Genomic DNA, 26,066 nt, shown 5'->3' with positions numbered 1-26,066 from the left:
AAGTAAAATTTTAAAGGTCATTTATGATATAATTTGGCATATCTCTGTTTATATATCTTTCGTTCGCTCTTTTGTCAATTAACGTGTAAATAATTCAACACATAGGTCGCATTTCATAAAAATTTGCATTTTCCGAAGACAAATTTATCGTTTTTTACTTGAAAACTATTAAATCATTGCAAAACTCAAAACGCTTGTGTGTTAGACATTCATTATCACATGTGTAGAACGATACGTTCTTATAGTTACTAAATTAGCAGAAATGATAAAATTATCACTTACCTTTCAGTTTCAGTTTTGGCCAACATTTTGTTCTTTAGTTTGAATTATCCAACTCAGTTTGGATTATCGACGTAGGGGGTGTACTGTAAAACATGGAAATTGAGGTCCTAAACAAATTGCACTTTTACAGAGATTAGAAATTGAACGTAAAAAAAATGCAAACAATAGGTCGTCGAATATACAGGACATTATTAACCAAACCGGTTTCACCGATGTATGGTTATTCCGCGAATCTGTAAACAATAATATATTTATCCCGTTATTCAAAAACAGATAACGAGATCAGTATATCACTAACTGGAATGTCAGTGTGACTTCATGTAGCTCAATGATCCTATATAAGGAACTAAAACCAGTATATTGAAAGATCATCAATTGATATTGTTGAAAGAAAAACACAAAACATATGAGCGTTATTGCTAAATTACGTTTGTCGTCTCACAGATTATCTATAGAAACGGGCAGACACCAGAATATTAAAATAGATCAGCGCAAATATATATTATGTAACATAAATGACATCGAGAATGAATTTCACTTTGTTCTTAAATGTCCGTATTATAATGATGTTAGTAATATAATAATGCCAAAATGCGGCCAAAAATTGTCAAGTTTGTAAAACTACTTAGTAGTTAAAAACACTGTATTAAGAAAGCTAGCCATGTTTAGATTAATAAAATGCTTTAAATAGGAGAACATGTCATTCATATATATATATATATATATATATATATATATATATATATATATATATATATATATATATATATATATATATATATATATATATATATATATATATATTTACATTTGAAAAAAGAAAATTACGTCAGAATTATGTATATATATATAAATTACGTCAGAATTATGTATATATATATATATATATATATATATATATATATATATATATATATATATATATATATATATATATATATATATATATATATATATATATATATTTACATTTGAAAAAAGAAAATTACGTCAGAATTATGTAATTATTGCTACAATTTAAAAACTATAAGTATAACATTTTATGATCACTATGTATTAACCTCACCCATGTGACATTCTCACGAAATATGTTTATTTCTCGTTTAGTTAGATTGACAATTCTTTAAAATGATGTGTTTTGTGTGTACTATAACGCATGCTGTTATTTTATATGTATGTAAAGGCCCGGTCAGACCGACAAACGAACATGTAACGGAGAGAAAACGGACAAAATATGCAGATTTTGGTAATCCGGTGATAAAATTTACCTGCTCTGCCGCTCAAGACGCTCGCAATCGGTGTGTGAAGCGAAGGAAACACACAATGACCGCACAAGTACCGGTGATGTAACGGAAAAAACGTACGTTTAACGGTCGGCTTACGGATATTACCGTGCGAGTAACGGACTACTGCCGGATAAAACGGCAGTGTAGCGCATTAGTACCGGATAAAACGTTCTACCAACGTGAGAGAAACGGAAAAGTACCGAACATCAACGTACAAAAAACGGTCATTTTATGTCATTCTTTATTTTTATTTTAAAGTATCATAATTTTATTTGCTTTGTTTTTAATGCATATGTTTATTTGTTTCTTTATCATGGATGTTTATGGACACTTACGCCAAAAATAAAATTAATAAATAAATAAATCTTGGCCGGTCGATCACTTTGATATTTTCTTTCCGATGAAAAAGTATGGTACATCCTCAGTATCATGTGGCAAAGCTTCAGGTTCTGGCAGGTCAAGGTCTCCGTTATCAGCTTCTGCCTTCAGGTCTGACTCGTTCCACAAATGTGATGCAGCACCACGGCCTCCAATGTCAGCCCATGCGAACTTGTAGTCAGAATCCACCAGAGCTAGCAGGACAACGGAGAAGGACTTCTTGTAGTTAAAATACGTAGACCTGGATCATGGTGGAAATGTGCAGGCAATATGTTTGCCATCAATAGCACCAATTGTATGCGGGAAATTCCGGCTGTCCCTGAAGCCGTCAGCTATTCGCGTCCAATCGGCAACGGCATCACCTCGTCAGCATACGCATCTATGACTGCTCTACAAACCTGACGCGTAAAAGATAACAGTATGATAAGCTAGCGTGGATTATAAGTGTATGACACAGTAGATAATCCATGACTTTTAGCGAGTGGATGATAAGGAAAAAATAAATATACTACTTGATAAACGGTGCATATAACTGTGTGCATTTCAAGATATGCACACAAGACAGTACATAATGGTATTATGCAATTTAGGAGGTTAATTAGTGTTGTAATGCGCACTCATCTATTTTCCTTTTATCCTATACCAATAACTAGACACAATGCAATTCATATAAAATGATGATAGAGGTAAAACATTTAAATATATAAATATATTAAAATGACTAACAGAAGCCTAAAGTAAATTAAGCGGTACTTATTTCTGGCACGAGAAGAGAAATAGTGTTGTGGGGTACCCTCCAGCCGACTCGCATATCACGGTACTTTGAACCGGACACAAGATGCCGCAGCGCAATTGTTAGCTTCATTCCTGGTTAAATTGGAAGTCTGTAGTTGTTGCGCTGTTTCATTATCCTTGGGCCCACTCGTGCGAGAATCTCATCTCTCATCTGCGCAGCCTCCGTCTCCTTGCTCTCTTTTGAGCAATACGATGCATGGCCAGATTAGCATCCAAAAGGCCAACCTGGGCCTGCATGAGGGTGGCTTGACACTCTTATTGAATGCGAGCACGACACTCCATTGCACATGTCCTTCTCACAAGGCGTACCAAAATGAAATGATACTTCCACCCACAAGTTAATTACTGTTAAATGTATGTCAACAGTTTTGTTCCGCCACACTTCTCGCACTTTTGTATACGTAAGCTGTCCGTTATTATCTGTATAACATGCGTTAGGACCAGGACTACCGGACATTAACGGACATAAACCGGATACATACAGGAGGTGTAACGAACGAGTTCCAAACAAACCGTAAACTAACGTATGAATACCGCACATCAAACGGAGATCTCTGTCCGTTTTATCCGGTGGAAAATTTTGAACATGCTCAAAACTTCCCAACGGACGGAACGGATGTCACCGGACATCGCCGAACAAGGAGCGGATTCACCGGATATGAAACGGACATTAAACGGATAAGAACGGACACGAACGGATAAAATTATTTTATGTCCGTTTCTCGGCCGTAACCTCGGTGTGACCGGGCCTTTAACGACGAAGACCTTCTCATGCTTAAGTAAAAACACTATTCTGTTCTGTTCTGTTAATATTTTCTATTCTTTTGCCGTTGACCCGGTTTAAAATATATGATGAATTATTTGCTTGTAAGTCATTAGCTCAAAGGTGACATAAACATGATTTGAATGTTTTATCACATAATTAACACTAACATCTGGTATGCGTAAATTGAGGCATGTTAGTGTAATATTTACATAGTTTGATTTTAATATGCCTATTTTAAAACGTGAGTTATATTTGAATATGCCTATAATGGATTACTATGCTTACTATTTCCAGGTAACGAGACGCTAGTTAAAGACGTTGAGGATACCAAGGTTAAAAAGCGTGTACCTCTCTATAATTTATAAAGCAATAGGTACATAAAAATCCACCCGTCAAGCAAAACAAAAGATAATATCTAAGTTATCACGCAAGTTAAAACACCAAACGATGACATACACGTACAATATAAATGGAGTGAAAAAAATTAGTTCGATACTTTTACATGTTTAAAGAAACACACGTACAGCCATTATTTCTATTGGGGATACCTGAAGGAATTCGGAATACCTGACGCGAGCTTAGAAGATGCATACCCGTAGATAGTGTTTTAATTACAAACTTACAGACGTATATCCTATAAATTGAATATAATGAAATTTATTTAGCGTGTATCCCGCCCGCAGACTTTGCCTGAATCGTTTAATATTGTCTATAATTGTATTGATTGTAAGTTGTGAAATATACACTTCTCTTGATAAGTGGTAATAGATAAGTTTTACAAACATCGCAGCTGCTTTTCACTCCACTTATGCTTTACCTTTTTCACTTTCCGTCTGATTTGTATGACAAATATTGCAATACACTTGGAGACCTTTCTAATGCATCACTTAATCATATCAATATAGCTCCCTTTTTTGAACGGATTGTGTTGAAATTTGGACCCTAATTGAAATTGAAAAACAACAAAATATAAAACTTAACAAATTAAAAACGTCACTTCAAAAGTCAAATTTGCAAGCTCGTACAACGTTAAATAATACCAATGTGAAAAGTAAAACGCATAAACTTACACGTCTTAATAACTGACCGGCTTGAAACATGCCGTTTGAGCCGTTGCGCTCCTGAATATTCATACGAGCCATATTGTTTTTTCTTTAATAAATGTTTTTCTTGTGTAAAAACTCACATATAATGATGGGATTGAAATTAATTGGAATACCTTGTATATCGCGTTTTACTACACTTTGTGACTTTTCTAACGCAACACTTTTAAAACGACGGCGTCGTACATATTTCAGTAATGAGTAAATATTTTTAGTTAAAATTGCACATGTGATAATTTGTCTACATTATGTTCAAGCTATCGATAAAATCATTCATCCGTGACGATCGGACGCTTTAGCAAGTTGGGAAGGTAGCCTGCAAAATGCAACGTGCCCGATAGCGCTCCTGAATATTCATACGAATGATATCGCGTTTCACCATTTCCACGAGCAAAAATATGTAACCACACCTACCCCACGTGCTTAAGCGTTCAATCGTCACGGATGACTGATTTTATCATGAGCTTGCAGAGAATGTAGTCAAATGATCGTATGTAAAATTTTTAATCAATATCTTTACTTATAACTGAGATATTCAAGTTTGAAAAGTGATGCGTTAGAAAAGTCCCCAAGTGTATTCGCCAGCCACACATGTACATATTCAATTATACACATTCAGCTATATCTACAGAATTATTTCGTTTCGTTTCAGTTTGTTTAGATATATGCAACGGACAGTCATATGTCCTAATAATACAACATTATTGTTCTGTTTAACAAAAGTTCTGATGTGATGATGAACGGAGACTGATGTCGAGGTACAGAGAGCTTATAGCTTTTCATGTATATTTATGGAAAAAGTAACAGTTGATCGCCACACTGAGTTTGATTTTGTTTACAATTTTTGTTCGTTATATAAAGTTAATAATTTGACAGGTTAAACAGCTGACCCATTTGCAGCACCTTTAAATTTGACCGAGTTTATAAATTATTGTTTAAGTAGTGTGTATTTGTCCTCGTGTGTTGTGTGTTTTTGATGGTACGCCGCGTGTTTGCGATAATATGCTGTGTGTTTCCTTGAAAGGATGTTGGTTTTAATAATATGATATTTGCTTTTAATAGTATGCGGTATGCTTGTCATTGTATATTACTACTAATAGTAATGATACGTGTTGACATCTTTAAACGCCCGTGTTACTTTTTCGGCCGTAATGAAGCCGTTGTTAAAACGTCGTCTCAAAGTTGCAAGAGACACGCCTTAACGTACTGTGGACGCCATGGGGCGTTTTTGATCTCAGTGTGAACTGGTTTGGTTCGAAAAGTGACGCCAGTCCGATATAATGGGGATATGACATAATTGCGCCTACGGAAGCAACGCAAAATAACAATTGTATATAACTGACGACCGTTAGCTCGATGACTTACTGAGATGGACAGATTTGGCAACAAACTGCTGCAAAGCTACGCCTGGTAGAGAGGTCATTAACAGACAATAAACATTTCTATGAATGCCTTTAAAGCTAAGAATTAAAAAAGGCTTAAAAAATGTTCACGATAAACGCTGGGCAAAGTACAAAGAACATTCAAATAAACATATTAACCATATGTTCGGTAAGAACATTTTTGGCATTAATTGCCTTTCGAGAATAAATCGAAATCAAATTACAAGTCAGCAATATGGAAATGTGCATCGCCGTTTTGCTGCAACTGGAGTGAATTTGCATCAAACCATTAAAAAAGCGATTCAAAGCAAAATTTTCACCTCGGCCATTCAATGAATCAACACGTTCGAGTCATTTACTCCAAACTAGTTTCCTCCACCTATAATTTTTCTATTGCTTACGAGTTCTTTCGCGCTGGCCGCTTCTCTCCTTATCATGATTGTAAATTATTTTTCATAATTGTGTTGTTGTTTTGTTTTATGTTAAGCAAATTAAGCAATATGCTCGTTATTCAATGTGTCATTTGAAACGGTTTATGCATTATTCAATACGTTGTAATTACTATCGGTAATATTTCTTTTTTCAGGAAGCAGTAATTGTATTTCTAGAAATAGCTTAACAATCAGGAGTTGATCTTCACATGAATTTTGCGTAACTTTATAAATCAGTATTTTTTTTAAATACACGTAATACAATGATTATATATGGTACTAAAACACACAAAACAAGGCATTGAACATTTGTGATAGAAAGTAATAGAAATGTCAAATGATTTTAAATTTAAACGCAAATAAGAAACGCCAAATTCTGTTGACGCAAATTAGCATGTTTAAATTGCGGACCGCAATTGTAATGTATGAAAAGTTATTTTTAACAAAAATATTCTCTGTATGAAGTGTTAGGGGTAACTTTATATTGTTGTCGTTACATTGAATAAAAGAGCTTTATGTTTTCGAGGTACAACACTCCGTTTCATAATGCTTTTCACTTTTGCCTAATTATTTATAGATTTCTCTATGCTAGACAAAGTTTTAATTCCAAAAATTATTTAATATTAATATCTAAGATTGATATTTGACCTTGAATTGTGAAATTGACTTTTCATCGAAGGGCATGGATTTTACACGCAAAACTCCATCCCATCATGATCGTATCATTACTTATTCATTCGATTACACATTCATGCGAGGCAAATTATTGCTCCATATAAATAATGAGTTTTTTATATATAAGATTTTAAACCTTGCATTGGACACGATTGGGTCAATCTTAAACAAATAATCGCCCGAGCAATTTGCCCGCATTTGAATGATTTTCAACACACTCCACGAATTGGTAAAGGACCAATATTCCATGAAGCAATCAATGTGAACCTATGCGAATATGAACCTCTAATCTTGATAGTTTGATAGGATAAATTTGTTGAAAAACTGTTTTAGTATAGTCAACGCTAAACTAGAAATATCTTTAAAATATATTCGGCGTCTTCATTAATTATACTGTATTCAAGGCTCTCAAATTGAGTTCAAATATACCCACGAGTATCTAAACAATAAAGTAAATAAACTGGATGAGGAAAGCTGACATTGCAAAACGCAGTTCACGATCCAAAATACTATGCTATACCTGGGAGAATTGTATTAAAAAAATAATTAATACGAACGAAATCACCCAATGTATTAAATGTGGTTTATCATTTTATTACAATATTACTTTACAAGCAAACATTTCACAATGTTTTTACATGTCAAAAAACCAAGAAGCATCAAGCACTTTGCCCGTTTGCTATTTAAAAAAAAACTAAAAATCACTTCTTATTTGTCTCAGAGGTATGAGATAAATAAAGTACTCCCTGCCGTTAGAAGTAGTAACATTAAATATAATAATTATATATATGAAGATTACAGTTAAAAAACGCATGTTTCCATATGACAACATAACATTCTATAATATTACAGGCAGTAGAACATTCATATAATTTTAGTTGAGAGAGTGACAAAACAAGTCCATTCCGGAGAAATAACCACAACCGACAAAATTATTGCCCGTATTTACGTGTTATTTCAGGTTTCGTTGAAATGTTAAAGTTGCAAAGAATAATGTCAAGCGGACTCATTGTTTACATTAAATTGTTAATAAGACTATTTGGTTACAAACTCCAAAACGCTCGGCAGTTGTCGCAAGCGATGTCAATACATTCCGATCAAATTAAGTATAATCCACTGTACACAGAAACATTATTTTTTATTTTTATGCCACAAGATTTATGTTACATGCGCACTTTCTCATAAAATCCAGAGAACAATTTGACATTTATTATTTCCGTTTTTTAAATGGGCATCTACAAAAACAGCATAAACGAATAGCGTACTTTGGTAAAATAAAATAAAACAAGCACGATTCTACAGGCGTAATTATTAAAAGAATGACATATAACCAACCACGTGAAATAATTTCATTGGCCAAGGCCCAGCCATTTTCAAAACCGGCAGTTTTAAACCCCATGAGCATAATGCATAGACTCCTTGAAACTATATTTTTTAAATAATACACCTTACAATTCATGCACAGTTTCTTATCAAGACACATGAAAATAATAGATATAACACCGATTATAACAATTACACCATACATAAAACCAATTATACAACAATCAGTTATTGGAAAAGAATGGCCTTTATTTTCTTTGGGATTGAACATATGAAAACATTCCTTTTTAGGTTTCAAATCGTCCCCTGGATGTACGTAATTTATGTAGAAGTGAACGCTCAAAATTTGTAGAAATACCAGAAGACCGATTACCACTGCGTGAAACAACTTGCAACAAAATATTCTTTTAAAAACAGATCTTTCTACTCTGGCTGATTCTGGCTGACCATCGCTGGTTTGTTTATCTAAAATTATAAGAAAAGACATTCAATAATAAACTTGTAATTTTAAGTAAATTTTAATTTAGCTGTATAGAATATTGAAACTACCGAAATATTATCCGGCGTGGAAATCTTTTCACCATCACCTAGTCTTTTAGATGAGAAGTGTATCATATGGTCAATATACAAGGCAATATAAGATAATAAGATAACTATACAAGAAATATTCAGATAGCTATTGTTGTTTTTTCCTGCCATATCGTTTTGGCATATTTGCGGGGGGGTTGAAGAAGGAATCAACACGACGACACAAATTAACAAAAATTGGACCTCCATCACAACAAAAAGGGTGCTAACACGACAGTAATGAATTTTGTCGCCCAATTTCATCGTTTTTATGGGTACATTGATCGTTCTTGCGTGTTACCGTTTAAGCAAGTTTTAAAAGAGCCAACACGCAAACACAAGGGCACAGCGAATATACACGTAAGAACGACAAAAAGGGGCCACGATGCGATAATTATGGAATGTGTTGTTCTTTTTGTATGGCATGTATGTGTGTCGTTCTTTTCTGTTGTTGTGTTTGCGACTTAATTAACTGCCAATACGCCAACACGAGGAAACGACAATTATACCTGCAAGAACGATGAAAAGGGCGCCACTTCGACAAGTTTAACATTTATTGCCTTAGTGTTGTTATCGCGGCTATATTTGTCTTCCCTCGTGTTGTGTTTCTGGCGATTTGCAAACCCGCTAACGTGCCATCACGAGATAACGGCTAATTACACCGAAATGGTTGCTAATGCGACAATTATTCGCTGCCACTTTGGTCGTTCTGCCTTTGAGATGTGTTGTTCTGATGTGTTTTCGTATTTGCGAAGTTCGAACCCGCCAAACACCAACACCAGAAAACGATAATTCTAAACTCCAGAGCGACACACATGGCGCAGTCGACAATTATGGCATTTGACGACCAGATTGGCGTTTTGGCGCCTTCATGCGTTGGCCTCTTGTTGACCAGAACGATATGGCAGAAACCAGACATCACTGATTCGTATTTATTGTTTAAAAGACATATTCAGCATCAAATCAATCATCACTTATTCTAAAACAATAGTATTCTTATTGTGTTATGAAATGCATGTGTACTGACAAACAATAGTACACGCTCTACTATGCTTTGAAGAAATAAAAAAAATAGTTTGTTTAATTTAAAAGAATCTTTTAAAGTCAATTTTCAACATATCGACTGTATACTGATTACTTTTCATATAATGGATGATTTCGTAATATGCTGTAGGCTATGAAAATTAACGTGGTATGATATTATCGTGGTATGATTTGTATTTCTGGTTGTATGACGTGTTTATAGTGGCATTCCGTGTGCTATTTGGGATACGTCGTTGACACATAATAGACACATAATAGAATGGTAAGTTTCTATTCTGAATGCCAGGTATAGTTATGGTTTAACAAAAGTTTATGATAACAATATGTTGTTTTTCTATTATGAAATGATCTGTGGTTATAAAGGTATGCTGAGTTTATAAAGATATGCTTTTTAACATGCTTTACTAAAAATATAAGTATACTGATATGTTTAGTGTTTATAATGACTCGTTTAGTGATTATACTAGCTTGAAGCCTCTGACTGGCATAGGTCGGATATTGTTGCTATTTGTTACTCAGACTTGCTTTGCTTCTGTTAGTAAAATATAGCCAGTATACAGTTGTTGAACTTTTATATACACAATATATAAACCCTACGTATTATAATATTCACTGTTAAAAATTTGGATTTCGTTTCTATATGATGACGTATTTTCAGACCATCAATGTTTATGAAACGTGATCCAGACGTTTTTAAATATTTTCGGAAAGTGTTCCTTTCCATTTCAACTTAAAGGGGCCTTTTCACAGATTTTGGCATTTTTTTAACTTATTCATTAAATGCTTTATATTGATAAATGTAAACATTGGATCGTAAAAGCTCCAGTAAAAAATCAAGAAAAAAAATTAAAAAAGGAAAAGAACATTGCCCGGAGCAGGTTTCGAACCAGTGACCCCTGGAGTCCTGCCAGAGTCCTGAAGTAAAAACGCTTTAGCCTACTGAGCTATTCCGCCGAGTACATATTCTTGACGTATTTTATACCTTATATAAGCAATCTTCGTAGTTTCACAAAATTTAACGACAAAAACAGAACTCTCCAAATTATTCAATCGTTTCGCGTTGCAACGCTTTATAATTTTTAGGTTTTAAAATCGTCAAAAGATGCATAAAATGGCTATATTAGAGCATGGTTAATGTTCAGTATTACTGTTTCCTCACAAATATTATAACTAAAACGAAAACTTACGAATCTGAAACAACTTTTTTCAATTTTGTCAATTTACCAAAGCGTGAAAAGATCCCTTTAAGTGTTGAAATATGAAGCATAAACGTTTTCTTCAATTGTTCATCGGTTGATTTTGTTTATAGTTTTTCTTGGTGTGTCAACTCAATTTTGGTTATAATAAAGGAAACAGTGAAACTCCTGAAACTAGATCAGAATACCGTTTTCTGTGCTTTTCTTTTACTTTTATAACAGGTTAACAACTATTATAAAAAATAGATCAAAACTTGAATCATCGTCTTGGAACAGTCGATGCAAAGCGCTGCCTTTTTACCGGTCAGCCGAACCTCACACTTTACAATGACAATTCGAACGCGCGTCTATAACAATTTTAATGAAATAGACTATTGAACACTTAAAACGAAACGTGATAATCGAATATTACACACACAAACTTTTAGTGTGCTTTTAGCGTATGCATCGGAAATCTCTAACCCGATTTTGGTCGTAGGTTTACAAGTTATTAGTATACAAAGAAAATCGACCCATCTATGAAAAAAAAAACTATAACGTAAACATTGTATCTACATAGAATTTTCAATCAAACTACAATGTAGGTGAAAGATCGTTCATTCGTTTTATTATCGTATTAAACGATAGCTCTACTGATTATGGCCCCTTGAAATTCACAATATAGCTGCCTAAATGATTTGCTGCTTAATGCATTTTGGTAATTTGTATTTAGTGAAACAAATATATATCCATATTAAGGAAACGTTCGCTGGTATAAACATGTTAATCATGGGATTATGCATTTAGATTTTATTTAACTAACGCACATAGGGTGTTAAAGATATGTGCGCGAACAACAAAAATGTATATTTTGCATTATATTTGTCGGTTCAACAAGTATGTTGTGTCGTTATTTAAGTTCTGTAACTTAATAGTTCATATAAATGTGACGTCAAGTGACGTTTTTAGCTTTTTTTATTTCGCCTTGCCTCTAATTATACAAGCGTAAATAAGCTCTACAATTCCAAATACGCGGTTTTGAGATGTATTTTCAATAAAAACTTTTTTCAATATGTCAAAATGTAAAAAAAGTACTTTTTCATACTAAAGGAGTACATGATATTCCGAATTTTAAACCTCTCCATTGTATTGCACGCGAGAACATGAAACGAACGAACGAACGAAGTCATGATGCGAGAACTCGATAACACGATGTAAAATTGCAATATTAATACATCGATCTCGCATCGAAATCTCTTGCGTTCGCGTTCTCGCTCTTGAATTTTCATTCGTTGGAAAATATGATGCGAGATATTCGCAATATCGCATCTTAAATTCGCTCTTTCTTATCATGATCTCGCCACCTTGCATCATGAAATCGTGCTTTCAATCTTTTGGTTACTACTATCGAATCTTTGTACGCTATCTCCCATTTTGTATCGTCGGTTCACTATCTTGCAATTATCGTTATTAATCACAGCCATATTATCAGAGTTAAAGTTAATGCAATTCTGTTGTTTTTTTACTCTGAAGCCATTCGAATAAAAGAGCTGATGTTTTTAATCCGAAAATACATTTAATAAATTATATACTTTATTTGACACCACATCAGCATAATGGACAAGGGAACACACTTGCATGATACTATTTTCTTCACATAATATAATTTTTATTATAAATGCTTGATACATATGTACACAGTAATATTTCAACATTTATTTTAGGAAACTGTTTATTATAAATGTGCAGACATACAAACACAGAGCAGACACAATATTGGCATATAGTTGCAAACAGTTTAAGCATAATTGGAATAACAGGCTCAATAAGGTTTGAAATATATTATACAAATTTAAATATCTTATGTGCTAGCTGCAAAGATCAATCCATATATAATTAATAAAACGTTTTCAATTTATTGAAATTAACTTTATGCACAGATTGTTCCATATGTACCATTTAAACTTCCACTGAAACTTTGAATTACATTTGATCACTATAAAATATAAATATTAATACACTATCCAAAGCAGCGTGATGTTTAAATAAAACGTGAGTTTTTGCGTGTTGTCTAAGAAACTGACCATAGTCGAAAAATCCCATTCGCAAAGTCTTAAAATAAAAAACACACTATCCAAACTGACTATTCTTTTACGTTTAACTTAGTTTTGTGTTGTAAAAAATCAAAATGATTATTGTTACATTGAAAAACATACCTCCATGTTTGTAAATTACACATCGTTTTCACTTTGATGCTATCGCCCGACCGAAGGTGAGAATATTTTAGTCGCAACATCATTGCAGTGCGTCCGAGTGCACAACTACAATGCTATTCGTGAAAAGTCGAGGTCACAATTTATAGTCAAATTTCATTTACTATTGTTTGTGTTTGTTCTGAATCGTTTGTATGCGTGTTCAGATTTTGGTATTACTTACGTTTACTGTTCCCTATAAGCAAATGATGTGCTGCATTTAATCCTTTAAATGCTCATCTATAAAAGGTCAAGGTCAAATTTCAATGTTTAATGATAAGAAATTTATATCTGCTGTTAATTAATTTAATGCATGTAATTTTTTTTATATCAATCGATATTATTTGTTACAATGCAAAATGATGTATTGCGTACTTATCAAAGCTTCGATGTTAAAAGATAGACCATACATTTGATTGTACAAATCATGAATTAAGTATCATTCCCCATGACGGGTTATGTTTCGTGAACCAAACGTACTAAAAGATCAATCGTTGTGAAGTTACACATACCTTCTGTAACTTAATGCCTATGAATAAATAATACTTTCTTCATAGACAATTTAATTGTATAATGTGCAATACCAATGCTTAAACATGAAGAGGACATTTCACAATTCTATTTAAAAGGCCATGCATGTTCACAAACTCATTTTTATCTTTAAGATAATGTACTTCCCCTGAAAACCATATATTTCGGTGTGTTTATGTGTGTGTGTGGGGGGGGGGGATATTAGTCAGCGCCCAGCTTTGAAAAACTTTCAGTAACTGTGTTTATAATTTGAAACACCGCCATTTCGTGCGCATACTCGATATTACCACAAAATTAAACTCTTTACAAAACCTTTCACCAAAAATTCATTTTAAATAAATCTGATTAAACCACATTGGAAAGGTGAATGCAAAGGTATGGAATGTCGAAACTCAAAATTGACCCTGCAATGATTACAAAGTAACAAAGTGTAAACAAACGTTAATCACAAGCCAAAAGGCAAACACACACACACGCACGCGAGCACGCACGTACGCACACACACGCACACACACGCACACACACGCACGCACACACGCACGCACGCACGCACACGTACTCTTGCACGCATTCACCAGCGCGCGTCGCTAGCAAGTTCACACTCAAAAAAGAAATAGATTGTACCATGTTCGGAAATGTATCTGCGTTTCTAAAAAAAGCCATCATGCCGAACGAGTACGATCGTTAAAACTGGTAGATATGAAGAGCTATCAACTTCATTACATTTATAAAATTACAAAAATAGTCAATGCTCAGTAGTGCTGCTGTACGAATCTGTCAACCATATACACTGATAATCTATTTTTTTTAATTTGACGCTCTTCGAGAGTACATTTACCAATGGACCAAATTATACTAGTCAACAACCGACATTAATAATACATAAATAATTAAAAAAAATAAAGATACAAATAGAGTTATTCTAGTTCACGGTTTCGATAGATGTTAACAAATACCATTTACTGAATGTTGTTTTTATGCTAAATATTAAACTGCCTGAAAGAATATTCATGCCAGTCTTCGTCGATACATACTTTATCTTTCTTGAAACACCTTTGCAGACATCCGCGAAATGAACAACTGCGAACCTTATCACGATATGAACAACTGTAAACGTGACTTAATAGATAAACCAGTATTTTGCCAACATAGTGCGATACAACGAAGTACACAAGAAGTGATTCTACAAGTACTAGTATACATAATGCTGGGTAAAAGTACACTGGTCCAAAGGCAAAGTATAAGTGTAACCATGAGCGTTCTAAAATAACATTTTTGGCCTCCATGCCAGAAATGCATATCATTTTGGAAAACATAGCGATGCACGAACAAAAAATGCATTGACTGCAGATCGTTCTGGGTATTTTGCGACGCCTGTACAAAGTAAGTCCACACCCCGCCACCAAGAAAACCACATTATAAATCCCTAAAGCCCACCAATCACACACGGTATTCGCAAAACCATTATTTTTACCTTTATAACAGAATTTAAAGAAACAAAATGCTCGTTTCAAGCTTTCATCTTCACCGACAAAACCTATTAAAATCAGCACGTTTACCAAATAAATTGCAGCCGTGATTGACAGGAAAAACACATGGAAAAATATAATTACACATCGAACCGACTGAAGTGATGTAGTATGTGTAAGATGTTCATCATTTCTCAAATCATTAACGCCGTTCACACACAGAGATGTGAAATGCTCACAATTTCGGACGAAAATATTATATGACCCACGTTTCGGATTATTATTTATATAAAACTCTGCTTGTTTAAGCGTTTCACATTGATCGCGCAGTGGTTTCTTATACTTTACCTTACTAACTTTATGAAGTTTTTTTTCATGACTTTGGCCCTTTTCAACTATTAGACGTTCTTTATTTTCCGTTTTTTCTTTCGAGTTCAATGGATACTGCACATTATTTGGTACACTTTTCTCCGTATTGTCTTTCGAGTTCCTGCCAGTGGTCACTTTGTTCTTGATCTTTCCCTGGACATGTATTACGTCGATTTCTCCAGTGCCGTCTTGATTATCTATATAATTTTGTACGATTGCGTGATGGTTAATGAAAAGCCCTTTGCATCCTTTTGCTGGGTACTCTATGTGGTCCCCCGGTACAAGCTCGACTGAAAGATCTCCTGGCTGTTTGTGATTAGAACAGTCTCCATCTAAGCATTTTGTTTTATAAACGGGGACCTTCTTTTGACACGTCAAACAGCATTTCAACTTTTTACTTTCCGTGTTCGTGTTACCTATATAAAATGTTTGTAAAAATACAGCATCTGGTGTTTCAGGCGAACGCTTTATCACTTGGGGAAGGTATGGTTTCGTCGTTTTGCAAGTGGAAATGGTGAAACGGTCAATAGTTCTTCAATGTCATTGTTCTTTGTGGGTTCTAATAATTTTATTATTAGGCTGCATTTCCCACTTGCTAAAACGCTCAATAGTTAAAGATGGATGCTTTCATCGTGAACTTGCACATTATGTTAACACATAATAACATCTACAATTTAAAGTCGAATGTTTTACTCCTTATTGAGACTTTCAAGGTTGAGAAATGTTGCGTTAGAAAAGTCTACGATCGGGCGCTTTAGCAGTGGGGGTAGGTAGCCTGCCACATACCTATTGCGCGGTTGCGCTCCTGAATATTCATACGAGCCATATTGTTGTTTTCAATTAAGTGTATGATTTTCTGGTGTAAGAAACCACATACAATAATGAAATTGAAATAAAACTAAAAATATATCACGTTTCGCCATTTTCCCGTCCAAAAAGATAAAACCATACCTACCCCTTGTGCTATAGAGTCCGATCGTCAACGAAGAATGGTTTCCACAAATTAGAAGTCAAATGATAAGTTGTACATTTAAATCATACTCTTAACTCATAACGGAGAAATTCATTTTTAAAAAGGGTTGCGTTAGAAAACTTACAGATGCATGCGAGCAATTAGAACGATAACCTGTTTCGTAGTATTTTTGATTATAATGCTATTTCTTAAAGCATATACTTACATTATTATCCTCATACTTGGTTAAACAAGATACCTTTCTATTTTTTTTTAGTACAGTCTGTCTTCAAACAATGTATTCTCAAAGTGAAAAACGTTTGGTCACTACGCATACAACACTTATTATAAAACCATAACAGTACAATTTTAACTTAATAAATGATGCTGTACGATTCAATTTACTTTGTCGCTTGAGAAGTTCGGGACGATATAAATCGATACAAAAACTTATATCTAACATATTTTCTTTTAATGATATTTTTCCCTTAGTAGCTGTTTTATATATTTACAGTTTTTTTGATGATTTTATTGGATGCGATGAGAAGCAAAATGTGCTTTTTAAGTACTGTAAACTGAGACCTTGTTCATGTCGCAATTCTTTAAATGCAAAATATATATACGGAATGTCGCTCATTTAATGTAATCGTAAAACTGCTTCATCTTAACAATATAACCATTAAATGAATAAATTAAGTTTTTCATGCTTTTATTTAATTTGAATATGTTTAATATACGATGGCGCTTATTTCAATGAATTAACACCAAAATAATTTTTTATACTAGCGTTAACTTTCGCGTGTTTGTTGTTGTGCAGATAATTGTATCATTCCCTTCACAGTAAATTTATTAAAATGAAATATGTGTTAATAAATAATATTTCGAACAATTTTTTAAGAAAATGCTGATAACATGCACATTTAAACATAAAAGACGCTTACACTTTCATTATGACATACGTTATTTTACAGGAGGGGTGGATATACATGTGTCTCATGTGGACGTGAATGAAAACGTTGACTGTGATTTGTCTTTTTCGCGACATATTGTTGCAATATATTAATTAATGTTAATATTCCATGTCTTGACCAGAGAATAAAGGATTTATCATTCCTTACAAGTATATTTAATCAATTATTCGACGAATATGTAACAAGATAATGCGCTATGGTTCTAATTACACTTATTTTTTTCTGAATGTCGTTCCACAATAATTATTTTATAGAAGTAAGTCAATTTATGTTCAAAAGAAACTTTCATGTATCATTTATTGAAATATATGTGTTGATGTTGTGTCAAGATTTGTGTTTCATCACAAAAAGATGACTAGCGTAATTAAACTACAAGCACATACAGTGATTACACTTTGCACCATATGTCACTAGGGGGATTTCCACCTTGGTCATTTGGCAATGTCTCGATAATATTGGCCTATTGTACGATAATAATGTGCGGTTATAAGATTAAAAGGTCGACTTTGTGTAGCATTAACAATATAAGACATAGTCAGCCTTTAAAACTTATGATTGTTTGTAAAACGTTTGTATTTTATCACGACATTATCTTTATCCGTATCAAAACGTGATAAATATATAAACAAATTAGTACTCAGAATAAGAATAATGACAAATGAACTGGTTTAGAAAAAAGACAAAATTATAACCGACCCGTGCTTATGATTATCGCTACACATTTATTTTGAACACATCTTTGAATTATTTTGCAAAGCTAATGGACTAGTTAACACACTGCATATTAAAAAAATATAACTTATAATTTTCGCCTAGTGGTCCATTATTACCAACAATTTGACTGTGGCTATTGCAGTTATAACACCATAACTCTGATTTCAATTTCTACTCTGTTTTATTATTTAAATTATAAATTAATTACTTTTAGGTTTCCATTTCCAATATTTGTATGAATTTAATAATTCCTAGACTAAGGAACATTGATTAGTGTACCCAACCGTTGATGTGTATTATAAACTTATCTATACTTTGTGTGTTTTGCGTGTTTTCGTCCTTTAAAGTGACCTTTCACGTTTTGGTAAATTGATTAAAAAATAAATTGTTTCAGATTCGCATTTTTCGTTGACGAATTATCTCTTGACGAGTTAAAAACCGGAAAATTATAGAGCGTTGCAACGTGAAACGATTGGATAATTTCGAGAATTCCGTTGCCGTCGTTATATTTTGTGACACTACGAGGATTGCTTATATAAAGTGTAAAATACATCACTAATTGTATGAGTATGGTTGGCCTAGTGGTCTCAGCGTTTTAAAATTGTGCATCTGCCGGTCCAAACAAGTTGCTCGGGTTTAATCAATATTTGTGTTTAATTTACTGGACTATTTTATTGTTTAGAGTAACGTATTCTAAACCTGAGTATCACTGGTCCGAGTACTAGTCCATATAAAAGAACTCCCAGCGCCTTTGATGATTTTTGCTATGTCGGCTCTGGGAGCCCATATGCACCTCTTATTAAACTCAAAAGCAAAACTGCGCACAGATTTCGTGTGCATCACTAAACAGACTTCGTTCGCTACCAATTAACGAAGGCCATGAATAAACTTCATAAACAAATTAGGTTTACCTGAATGGCAGCTTACGGACGGTATCCATTGCATGCAACCTAAAACACACAACGATATTTAAACACACTATTCTCGCTGTCACGTTCATTTTGAAATTTCAAACAGTGTAAATATTCGACGACTCAAAACATTGTTATCGACTTAACGGTTACATCAAATATCACAATGTGGAAAATATTGATGTAATGCGACCTAACCGATAGCGACACGTTTTGTCGGCAACATAACAACAGTTCCCAATATGGTCGATAGAGCGTACGAAAGAATAACAACGTAAATGAAAAGCAATTATTTCTTGATTTAATGGTACCATTTGCACAAGTTTGTGCTTTAGACAGGTAAACGTTGATAAGTTTGTGCAGTATCAGTGTTCCTAAGTCTTTGCAGTGGTGATGAAGTTTTGCACCTTTGGACAATAGACGGCGCATGGCAACTCTCAGCAACCCTTTAGGTTATAAAGCTGAGAGTTGAATTATTGCAATTAGTCCGAGTACCATCCAGCCATATAACAGTCCAACCCATTCTTGATGCAAGATGGACATGAAGCAGTTTCTGGCATAAGTATTGTACATAATGGTAAACCAGCGTACTTAGGAAATATTTAAGTTTGTACTATTGCCCGACATGTATGACTTTTCGCTTTCTAGCTATAAATGAGGATTATTGAAATCGTCGATTGTTTGAATACCATGACAAGTGAGATTAAATGCCTCTCTATCAATATATGTTGCGTAGATAATGCGATTATATGCTACACATAGTTAAGTCAGTAAAAATCACTTTAAAACAACAGTGTGGTCACTTGATAAATGTATTTCAGGCAACTATAACACACGTTTTTTTTACATTTTCAGAACATAATATAATATATGAATATTATTTTATACCGGTCAAATATATTTAGATCAAGTTACGCTAAACAAAATATTATACGTATCATTCTTATTGAAACGTATGCATTAATTTTAGGTTTATTAAATAACATTATTAGATCTACATTTCAATTATTTACAGTATAAAGACAGATGATCCTCAAAAGCAGAAACCGTAAACATGCAGATGAAAATTTATTTATGGCAATGAACAAATCGCAAAACAATGCAAATTAACACCAAAAAACTAAACATACCACACATGTACGCAGCAGGCACACAAACAAGAATAAATCTTTATCAACAAAACCTCTTTTTGTAAACCTTACTTAATTAACAATATTAATCAACAGAAGCTCTCCATTTCGGGATATTTGTGGGTTTTTTTTACTTTCCAGCTATACTTAGCTCTTTTATTTGTCAGAAATGTGCAATACTATTTGATCATTATGATGAATATATGTATCAACTTGATATACTTTGTATTATCTTATTTCCAATTTTTATCAGAAAAATAGTTAAACATCTTCTATAATTTACCATACCATACACAAATTAGTACTAGACAGTAGTGAGGCTTTCGAAATTATTACTACTTCTGTTCTCTTCTGTTCTATAAATGATAATAATCTAAAGTCAGTCAATTAGAAGTCATGTACGTATTGCATATTATTATCGAACGAAATCTATGTAAACCCCCGTATGAGACATCTATGTTGAAAAACATCCCCCGATTAGTTGATGAATTTACCGTTTTAAAGCAGTATTAAAATGAAATTCTAACTTACCTTGTTCTATGTCTGGTGGGTGATTTTTAGAAGTTGACGGAGCGACAGGATCATTTATCGCACCTGAAAAATCATATGAGCTTTAATGTATCATTTATTGAACTATATGTGTTGATGTTGTGTCAAGATTTTTGTTTTATCACAAAAAGATGACTGGCCTAGTTAAATTACAAGCACATACAGTGATTAAACTTTGCACCATATGTCACTAGTGGGATTTTCACCTTGGTCATTTGGCAATGTCTCGATAGTATTGGTCTATTGTACGATACTAATGTGCGGTTATATGATTAAAAGGTCGACTTTGTATAGCATTAACAATATAAGACAAAGTCAGCCTTTAAAACGTATGATTGTTTTTAAAACGTTTGTATTTTATCATGACATTATCTTTATCCGTATCTAAACGCGATAAATACATAAACAAATTAGTATTCAGAATAAGAATAATGACAAATGAACTGGTTTAGAAAAAAAAGACAAAGTAATAACCGTCCCGTGCTTATGATTATCGCTACACATTTATTTTGAACACATCTCTGAATTATTTTGCAAAGCTAATGGACGAGTTAACACACTGCATATTAAAACAAGAGATGTGTTTGTCAGAAACACAATGCCCCCTATTGTGCCGCTTTGAAGCCATAAATTTGACCTTTGACCTTGAAGAATAACCTTGACCTTGACCTTTCACCATTCGAAACGTGCAGCTCCATGAGATACACATGCATGCCAAATATCAAGTTGCTATGTTTAATATTTAAAAAGTTATTGCAAAACTTTAATGTAAGGTTAAAAAAATTTGTTGTTTGTTTTTTTTACCTTTGATCTTGAAGGATGACCTTGACCTTAACCTTTTACCACTCAAAATGTGCAGCTTCATGAGATACACATGCATGCCAAATATCAAGTTGCTATGTTCAATATTTCAAAAGTTATTGCAAAACTTTAATGTAAGGTTAAAGTTTTGATGACAGAATGACAGAATGACGGACAGACAGGCCAAAAACAATATACCCCCAATCTATCGATCCGGGGGCATACAAATATAACTTATCATTTTCGCCTATTGGTCCATTATTACCAACAATTTGACTTTGGATATTACAGTTATAACACCATAATTATGATTTCAATTTCTACGCTGTTTTATTATTTAAATTGTAAATTAATTACTTTAAGGTTTCCATTTCCAATATTTGTATGAATTTAATAATTCCTAGACAATACTTAGCTCTTTTATTTGTCAGAAATGTGCAATACTATTTGAACATTATGATGAAGATATATATCAACTTGATATAATTTGTATTATCTTATTTCCATTTTTTACCAGAAAAATTGTTAAACATCTTCTATAATTTACCATACCATACACAAATTAAGACTAGACAGTAGTGAGGCTTTCGAAAACATTACTCCTTCTGTTCTCAAATACGTTAATTGCACCACTCAAAATTACTCTAAATGAGTATGTCATTCTGAGGACATCAAACAGTCAATAAAATCATTTTTAAATGAAATAAATGAAAATAATCTAAAGTCACTCAATTGGAAGTCATGTACGTATTGCATATTTTTATCGAACGAAATCTAAGTAAACCCCCGTATGAGACATCTATGTTGAAAAACATCCCCCGATTAATTGATGAATTTACCGTTTTAAAGCAGTATTAAAATGAAATTCTTACTTACCTTTTTCTATGTCTGGTGGGTGATTTTTAGAAGTTGACGGAGAGACAGGCTCATTTGTCGCACCTAAAATAGGATATGAGCTTTTACTCACATGGAAACAAAGAGATCCCGTTGTGCTTTAGCATTTTGTGTCTTCTTTGCGTCCGTCCGAATTTTTAAGATTTCATTAAAACAGTTTATACTTATAAACCCTTTAGAAGTTTGAACTTCACATTTTGGATCTGTACAGTTAGTTTCAAAACACCAGCATTTTGTACCTAACGTAACGTTGCCACTTGATATTTGTATACTTAGTCGCGAGATGCTTAGCAAACGTTTGCGATTCAACTCAGCGAGTAAATAATCGCGGCGTATTTATATGCTGGTTACTTAATTACGGCCAATATGGGATTCGAACACACGATCCCCGGGATACTAGTCTGCCATTTTACAAAATGTCATCTTGATTTAGTCAAGAATGATAGAAGTGTGTAAAACGTTAATGCAGTTATCTTTGAGATCAAAAGTAAAAGCCATAGTCTCATTTCACGTTGGATATTGAAGATACCGTTTTCAGTCTGTTATCACATTGCCCAACAATCTTACGTGGTAAATTATACAGGTCAGTTTTACCCAATGTGTACACAATTACTCACAATATCAAATAAGATACTTAAAGAAAAATTGAAAGGGCGAAAGGTTTCATATTTGATATATAAAACACATGAATGTTCGAAATTTATAGGCTTACCGTAATTACTCTGAGTTTTCGTACTCAAAAATAATTATTTTCGTTCCGAAAACTCAGATACGAAAAATATTAAAAAATTACAGGTGTCGAAAATTTAGAGACACAAATTAAGGCGTCCGAAAATTATTATTATATTGAACTTAATGCAATAAATCAATGTACACTTAATTTATTGTGATTAACTCTTCTTTTTCTGCTTAAAAAATAAATACAAATTCACAGCTTTGCTAACTCTTGCATGAAATGATATAGAACAAAAAGGTAAAAACATAAAACATTCTGCCGTCTTAATAGGACGAAACTGTTTGAAATGTTGTTGGGTGAATCTATTGTTGCCTATCGGTAGTATGTTTGTTTTATCCAATTACGCGTATGTAATGGTCCATTGCACTCAGGCATGCATTTGCCAGGTTTTATGACCCTAATCCGTTTTTAAAAAAACATGATCGAGGTGTCACAAGTTAAAGCGAAAACAAGGCCGAAGTCTGTTGAATAGCGCTGAAAAATATAATGTCCGAAAAATTAAGAGACATTAACTATGGACGAAAACCCATATGTCCGAAAAATAATTATTTTTGCTAAAAAAGAGGGTTTCCGAAAACTTAGATGTTCGAAAACTTAGATGTTCGAAAACGTATTGAAGGCTAAATATGCAGGCAAAACTGAAAACGACCGTGGGCCACATTGGTTTTTTTATTAATCATATTATATATCATCACACAACCCTTACATTTAGTATAAGACAAGAAATAAGGTTTTCTAAAACAATTGTTCACATTGTTATACATATTATCTCGACACCATAATTCATAAATAACACAGTCTCATATGAAACCACAAGGCTAAAAGCTGTCATATTTGATTTGTGACATTCCATAAAGGACCACTACATAATGTAAACAAAAACACCACTTGGGTCAAAACTTAAAATAACGGACGTAACGTGGTGTATATTAACAAATGGAAATGGTTTTTTTAATTCATCAATGAACTCGTCATGTTCTACAACTATTGTTTGGTTAATACTAATATATAGCTATTTCGATTTCTTTAAAAGAATGTCATGGAACCAAATGTATCTCGTATTTTATATCTACTTGAATTTTTTTTCAAAATTATTGTTACGGTTTTCATCATCGCTTGCATGCAGAATACTATTTATTAATTTAAATGGAACACACGCATTGTATCTTATATTTGCAAAACTAATGCAGAAACCATAAGCTACATTCCGCGATTTTCTCTTCTAGCAATTGGCACCAAGTAGATGAATTTTGTATTAAAACACGTTTAATTTAAAAAAAATAATTGCTAAACGCATTATGAGCATCATTATATCACTTACCGGTTGAACAATGGTTTACATTTTTGGAATTACCAGCTGTGGTTTCTTCCTCCCGAGAGATATCTTGATTTTGTACATTTGTAGGCATGCTCAGTTTGTTAATCTGACGATGAAATAATGCAATATTTTATTGAGTTTTAAAGGGACTGTCAACCACGACGACGAAGAAAAGAAAAGCTGTAAAATACCGTATTTTTTTACAATTATTTGTTTATATTGATTAAAATATCACGACTTTTTCGTCATTCGTGGTTGACAGTCCCTTTAAATCTACTAATAACAAGACGGCTTCCTTTGATATACTTGTTCATTGTAAGAGATCATCTTTTACCAATTTGTTTGTTGCAACAAAACAGCAAACATAAACGTCATGTCTGCATTGTTGTGTGTGTGTGTCAGCAACTAAGGGCCATTATTTTTTCTTAAATATTTTATACACAATTTAATTTAACACAACAAAGCTGTAATACAACTATACCTAAATGAAAGCCTGATATAAATTATGATTTTAATTGCATTTATTAACAACACTTTCTAGTACTTTATTTAGACATATACACATTATGACTGTTATTTAGTCAAAGGTTTATAACAAAGGCGTTTTCTAACTTTCAAAACAATGATATTAATATAGGAGTATTAAAACATATCAATATATACCAATGCAAATAAATGTTCAAGAAAGTTGTTATCTTTAAACATAGCGTTTTTTAACTAAAACATATCGTTTCTGTCTTAATTTTAAAAAAAATTCGAATCAGTGCGTGCTCTGAAAAAAATTTAGGCATTTTATACATATATATATATATAACATTAATGAAATCATTTGAATACTATTTAAATTTGACTAAGTAGAACAAACGATTATGTTCTGAATAGATGCTTGTTAAATTATCACATACCTGCAGTGACCGAACATTCAATCTTCATTCAAGCTTTGCGCTACCTAGATTAAATTATAGTTACAGATGAGCATAACTTGTTGGGGTCTCACTATCTATTTAGTTGTTATCATAAATGAACCTTGCTCGCCATGTGCAATCACTATCTTATACCATGTGCACGCATTTTAGGACACAATTTGAACTAAAAATGGCGCAGTAGAGGCCGACGCGTATCCGCACGCCGCATGTTTGGCCCAGGGGGCGCCCCAGGGTTGGTAATAGGGCGATGCATAGTTGTGATTGACTTATTGTCATAAGAGATGTTCAGTATCAATTTGAAGTAAATCGGTGTAGAAATGAAGAAGTTGATGTAAA

The 26,066-nt window shown here is 33.2% G+C and overlaps 1 protein-coding gene across 1 annotated transcript; it reads right to left on the bottom strand.

The window, feature by feature from the left end:
* Positions 1-1,946: 1,946 nt before the first annotated feature.
* On the bottom strand, positions 1,947-25,764 carry LOC127878776 (uncharacterized). Its single transcript, XM_052425305.1, has 7 exons — positions 25,710-25,764; positions 24,808-24,910; positions 22,733-22,795; positions 21,038-21,100; positions 19,377-19,415; positions 15,840-16,244; positions 1,947-2,140 (listed from the first exon to the last, which is right to left on the bottom strand). The coding sequence occupies exons 2-7, from the start codon at positions 24,893-24,895 to the stop codon at positions 1,947-1,949; spliced, it is 852 nt and encodes a 283-aa protein (XP_052281265.1). The 5' UTR covers positions 24,896-24,910; positions 25,710-25,764.
* Positions 25,765-26,066: the final 302 nt, after the last annotated feature.

The sequence above is a fragment of the Dreissena polymorpha genome, chromosome 4, assembly GCF_020536995.1.
Source record: "Dreissena polymorpha isolate Duluth1 chromosome 4, UMN_Dpol_1.0, whole genome shotgun sequence".
Lineage (NCBI taxonomy): Eukaryota > Metazoa > Mollusca > Bivalvia > Myida > Dreissenidae > Dreissena > Dreissena polymorpha.
The sequence above is the reverse complement of the archived record's forward strand: the minus strand, read 5'-3'. Positions and strand labels throughout refer to the sequence as shown.